This window comes from Malania oleifera, chromosome 10 (genome assembly GCF_029873635.1).
Source record: "Malania oleifera isolate guangnan ecotype guangnan chromosome 10, ASM2987363v1, whole genome shotgun sequence".
Classification (NCBI taxonomy): domain Eukaryota; kingdom Viridiplantae; phylum Streptophyta; class Magnoliopsida; order Santalales; family Ximeniaceae; genus Malania; species Malania oleifera.
The window spans coordinates 93066929-93073256 of NC_080426.1; the positions used below are offsets into that span (position 1 = coordinate 93066929).

The window sequence follows — 6328 nt, forward strand, 5'->3', positions numbered from 1 at the left end:
ATTTTACTCATTTTTAAGTGTATATATCTTGAGCTATTAAAATATTTATTTTTTTAATAACTCAAAGTTACCAATTTAGTTAAGAATCGTCTTATGGATAAAGACTTGATTTTCACAAAGAGCTAATCATAGTGCCTACAAATGCTATGGATTACAGAAAGAGTCATGCCAGCCCCATGCACAAAGGGTCGTATCCATGCAAGTGGTGCTATGGTCCAACTCAACTAATAGAATTAAGCTTAACCTCTAAAGAGATGGCATCAATACAATATATGGATATATGATGATAAAGAATCCCAAGTGCTCCAGAATACTTACTTTGCTTTCATAGCTCCAAACCGTGCGGCCAAATCATCGTAGCCCGATAGCTTAGGATGCACCGTGCACGTGCTGGGCAGGACTCAACATATTTGGCTAGAGGAAAGAGGCACGGGTAATGTTTTTGCAGCCTCCAATGGAGGTGCTTGTTCCCGAGGAAGAGAAGATGATCTTACTGTGGTAGAAACCTTCTCAGATTTCACTTCAGGCGCATCTCTACTTCTGTGGTGCTTCAATTCAGCAACATCAAGGGAATTGCGGTGCAAAGGACTGGCTCTTAATTTTTGTTTCACATTTTCTGGTTCGTAGGCTGATGGTTTCTTACTATAATGCAACAGCAGTTTGTCAATCATTCTTTCCTCTTCATCCTTCTGATGATGCTCATCCTCAATCACCACTTGCAAGCCCCGTCTAGATCTTTCCCTTCTCCTGCTACATGAACTTTTCCTTGCAACACCAATATCTTCTAAATTGACCCTATCAACATGACTGGACTGCGATCTTAAGTGTCTCCTCCTGGATGATCTTCGTCTTGGTATAGGGCTGGCAGTGAAATCTTCCTGATAATAATGTTCCTCATGGCCATGTTGATCTGATCGTATTTGGATCCCCTCTGGTGTAGCACCAGCATCAGCTCTAAAGTAGACTGAAGGGTCTAGTGGGGCTCCATTACAATCAAAACTAGCATTCTTAGTCCGTATACTAACCCTACACTTGCTATGTTTCGATTTCTGATAGGGACGAGGGAGGGCATTATTGTAGTGTGGCTTTTTTATCCTCTCTCTTTCTTCTTCCTCAACTTCCCTAATGGAATTAGCAGTATGGTGTTGGTCATCCTGATTATTACCTATAAATATATTTCTGTACGATCTTTTTTTACTGGCAGCCCATGAGATGAGTTGCCCAGTCTTTGTGAAAATCAAGCTTTATCTATAAGACCACTCTTCCCTAAATTGGTAACTTTGCGATATTAAAAAAGTAAATATTTTAATAACTCATGATAGATACACTTAAAAATGAGTAAAATAAAAAGAAAAAATCCATAAATATTTTTACAAAGAAATAATAATAAATTATTTTTCTTTGGGGTTGGCTGACAGAATGGCAGAGGGAGTGGAAGGGTCTAGTATGGGCCTGCTCTGGGTCTAGTTTGGCTGACGTACATGAAAGCACTTTGCACTTTCCAAAAACACTTTAGCTTTTGCTTTTCCTTCTGCTTCTGGCAACTGCAGCAGCATCGTAACTTCACTTTGGCTCTCTTTACTCTTCAGTGAGGAGTTTTTTCTCGATTTAATTTTTTAAAAAATATGTATTAAATAAATTTTTTTTTTAGGAGAATAATTCCCAGAGTGTGAAGTAGCGAGATTTGCCACGTGTCACTCCAGATATTATTCTTCTTAAAAAGGTATTATTTAATATATATATATATATATATAAAAAGATAAATCGGGAATAAACTCCAATGCTTATACCATAATCCAAAGCAATGAAGCAACTTGCTGTAGGGCACAAATCTCAATGAATTACCTAAAATGATTTCTTAGCTCTCCAAAAATTACAACAACAACAAAGCAACAAAATCAAATTTTACGTAGAGACTCAAAAATTATAATTATTAAATGATAGGGAAAAGGAAAAGTTTAAAAGGAGAAAGTAGGGTTGGTCGATGAACACCTTGGTTTCGTCGACGAACTCCTTGTGAGATTTGTGGATGAAGTTCAGTGTTTCGTCGATGAAGAGATACCGAGGGAGATAATTCAAACTCATTGGTTCGTCAACGAGTTCTTTACCTTTATCTACAAACTCCCTTATTTGGTTCGTCAACGAGTACACATGATTCATCAACGAAGCCATGTGTCAAGCCACCTATAAATATGTGGAAATTGGGTTTTCAACGAAGGAATCAGTCACTTTCTCATTTTGTCTCTCTAGAATTCGGGTTCTCAGCCTTTTCTGTAAGATTCCGGCCCCATTTCTCCTCGGTTCGACAATCAGAAGTTACCACGATGATCCTAAGAAGATTCTCTACAATTTAGTCAGAGTGGAATTTTGGTTTGAGAAGTTTAGGCACCATCCCAAAATCAAGGTAAGTAGGGTTTTTATAGTTCTCGGGCTTTTCTGAACTCAGATTTTGTATTAGATGAAAATATACTAGTGTTTGAGTTGATTAAACTAGGGTGTTGTAATTTCAAGGTTTGGGTTTCCGAACACCACAGACATGGGTTGAGGATTCCAGCAGGTATTCTCTTAGGAACTCAGGTAATGTTGATAAATAAATTAATAGTTTACAATTTTATGGATATGTGAGCTTGGGAAAAATATGAGTATAGTTATTATCCTGAGCTTGAGTTGACTGAATTAGGAAAATATAGATATATATATATATATATATATATATATATATAAAACAGGATTTTGTGTTTTGTACGCTGTGGACGTAGGGATAAAATTGGGGTCAGATCTCCTAACTAGGTAGGTAAGGAAAATATGCTATGCTAGTAATTTTAGGAATTTTATCAGTAAAATATATATGTTTTAGGAAAAAATCTACAGATTATAAATTACTTTTATTATCAGAAAATACTGATTTCAGTACAGCGGTTTTCATTTATTTAGTTGTGTGGCATGAGTTAATATTAGATCAGCATAGAATTTATACAATTTTCAGAGTACCATGATTTACAGTATATGTACAAAAACCTATATTTTATATCATATTCAGAATACCATGATATACATATTTCAAAACTATAACATTCAGTTATTTCAGTTAATCAGATATTTCAGTTATTTAGATGATTCAGTTATTCAGATATCTCAAATATTCAGTTATTATAGTTTATTCAGATCAGTTTATACAACGTTATGGTTATTTCAATTGTATCAAAATCATGGTAAAACAGTAAGCTAATTATATATATATATATAAGTATTATACAGTATCAAACCCTAATGAATCAGATTGAGATCAGTATTTAGAGCACGGTACCATAACTAATTCAGATCAGAGTGCAACCACATATCTTAGATAGTGTGTGGATTTATAAGTTGTCAATCGTGCCTTGGGAGAGATTGCAGGCTCCCCAATATTTTGGGTCGAGGCGGCCGATTTGATGAAGGAGGTATCAGTTACCGTGCCTTTGAGAGATTGCAGGCTCCCTAGTAATCTGGGTTGAGGTGGCCAGTCTGATGATAGAGGTTCAGTTGACTTATCTTGATAGGCCAACCAGTGTTAAGTCCCTCCTACAGGCCGCACAACCCGATTATGAGGGGTTGAATCATGACATACAGTCATCTAGGGAAGTTTATATATATATACATCAATCAGTAGACAAACCTATACATTATATAAGTATGATTAAATAGTAAATTCAGTAACAACTGTATTTTAAACCACATACGTGTGAGATACACAATATTTTATTTTACATGTTACCTGTAACGACCCGAATAAAAATAGTATTTAAATAATAAAAGAAAGGGAAATGGAAACCGGAAACAAAAGGAAGTAGTCGATGACATTGAACTTTGGAAGGGATAACTGAAGGGAGGTCATCAGGGCTTCATCAACAAATACAGGGGATTCGTCGACGAAGGCTTAAGAGAATTCATCGACGAATACAGGGGACTCGTTGACGAGAAAATGTCAAGAGAGGTTCTGGGGCAGCCTGAATTTCATCGACGAATACAGGGAGTCGCCAATGAATTTACTGAAGGATTCGTCAACGAAGTGACGTGTCTCGTCGACGAATCTGGAAGTATAAATAGTGGAAAATCGGGATATTTTATCATTTTTAGTGCCCCTCTCTCTCTCCTACGACTCTCTCTCTCTCTTCGATTTCAGGCTAAATCTTTGCTAGATCGACGATTTGAAGCTACCATGACGCTCCAGGAGAAGTTCTCTACGAGTTTGCCAGAGCGGATCGTTGGGAAAACGAAGTTAGAAATCATCCCTAAGTTGAGGTAAAGCTTTTTAAGTCAAATTTGATCTTATGGTAATTATAAGAAATGATGTACGCATGAAAATATTGAAGTTTAATACTGACAGTTTTCATTTTCAGGGTATTGGTCAGGAAATCCTACGGGAGTTAGACTAGATTGTTTTGGGGGCTTTCTCAATAGCCAGGTAAGGGGATAAACTAAGCTAGTTCTTTTTTAGAAAATGTATGTATATATATATATATAGCATTTGATTCCTGGAAAATAAATATATTTATATATGATATATGATTTATATTTGGGAAATATTGTTGAATATGATCGTATGTTGAATATGGAAAACTTGTTTAGTGTGGCATGAGTAGAAATGGCTATGAAATACTGTTTTTATGGAAATGTGATTACGATACGGATTTTTATAATGGAAAACCGGCGTTCAAGCTGAGATTTTTATATATATTTGTCGACGTACGAGTTGTGCTATGTGCATGATTTTCTAGCATACGGGCTGGGCTATGATGTGATTTTCCAGCGTACGGGCTGTGTTATGTTTGCCGGTGTACGGGCCGTGCTATGATGTGATTTGCCAACGTATGGACTGTGCTATGATTTGCTAGTGTATGGGTCGGGCTATAATAAATGTGTAATACTGGCGTACGGGGCCGATGATTTTCATGATATATGTATATATGCAAAATGATATGATTGATCTGATTAATGATATGAGATATCTATGTATCACAGTTTTAGTATATGTTATATGATATCGGAACTTGGTTGACTTGGTCTAGGCTAGCACTTGCACAGTACCGTTGCTATGTGTCTATGGTATTCGTGATCATGATATTTGTATTAACGCCGCTGTACGGAGTGGTGTGAGATTGGATGGTCGATGTGGCTTTTAAGAAGTGTGTGTGATCGCCCCTGGTGTACGGACCAGGTCAGGCAGGCCCATTGGACTTATAGACTATATGTTTGACTTGGCAGTGGTCGGCCAACCATTGTCAGGTCCTGCCTTTTGCCACACAACCCAGTCATGTGGGGGTAATACATGACAACAGCCAGCTAACCTACTAGGATTGTTTTTATGTTATTATTACTATATGAGATGAGATATGTTTATGAAAATGTTATATGTTCTACCATGATTTGATATGTATATGTTTTCCCAAATTTGAAAAAAGAGCTAATATGTTCTATATGGGATATGTATAACACAGTTTACTCATGTTGCCATACACTAGTATTAATTTATTTCCCTTACTAAGAGGTGTCTCACCCCAAAATTTCATAAACTTTTCAAGAGACCCAGATAGGAGAGCGGGAAAAGTCCCGCTAAATTAGAGTTGTGGTCTGCCCTTTTTGAAGGGTAAGTTTTTGTAGGAACAGTTAGATTTTGTGGGAAAAGTTCCTAGATCTCATTTTTGGGTTGTATATATATATATATATATATATATATATATGGAAATACAGTGGTATAGTGACTCTAGTATTTGCATTAATGTGATAGATGTTTTGTATTTACAATATTGTGGTTGTATGTTTCCTGCTGCTTAGGATTCCGTTTGTGTTCTGATGTGTCCCTGGTACCCATGGGTCCAGGTGGATTATGACCTGTTGAGTTGGGGTATGAGATATGTGATGATATAATTTATTTTTAAAAAAAAATGGAAATTAAGCAGGTCGTCACATTACCCCAGTTTCAATTACTTATCAGTATATGATTCATGTAAACTCAATTGTCACACACTGGTAATAGCATATTTCGTCTTCCTAAGAGTTGTCTCATCCTAGTAACATAACATTTTTTAGGTGATCCAACTAGACGAGCAGATCAGCCTAGAAGATAGAGAGGTCGTTTGCACTGCCCTATCTATAAAGTAAGTGCTTTGGGGGAGATGCATTTTTGGGTGGATTTCAGGAGTCTTGGTAGTTTTTGTTAGGGGTTGTTTATTTATGTACATATATATATATATATATATATATTTTTTGGGGAAAATACAAAATTCTAGTATTGTAATTATGGTTATACAATTTTATGTTTTCCGCTACATAGGTGTATTCTAGTAGG

The 6328-nt window shown here is 36.3% G+C and overlaps 1 protein-coding gene across 1 annotated transcript; it reads right to left on the reverse strand.

Annotated features, from left to right (window-relative positions):
* Positions 1 to 401: 401 nt before the first annotated feature.
* Positions 402 to 1556, reverse strand: LOC131166781 (uncharacterized). Its single transcript, XM_058125352.1, has 2 exons — positions 1482 to 1556; positions 402 to 1154 (listed from the first exon to the last, which is right to left on the reverse strand). The coding sequence occupies exons 1-2, from the start codon at positions 1554 to 1556 to the stop codon at positions 402 to 404; spliced, it is 828 nt and encodes a 275-aa protein (XP_057981335.1).
* Positions 1557 to 6328: the final 4772 nt, after the last annotated feature.

Excerpts from the sequence above, each read along its gene's own strand:
- LOC131166781 (XM_058125352.1), bottom strand. The coding sequence starts at position 1,556 with ATGCTGCTGCAGTTGCCAGAAGCAGAAGGAAAAGCAAAAGCTAAAGTG. Across the intron at positions 1,155-1,481 it reads AAAGTGCAAAGTGCTTTCAT|GATGACCAACACCATACTGC; the intron begins GTACGTCAGCCA and ends GGTAATAATCAG.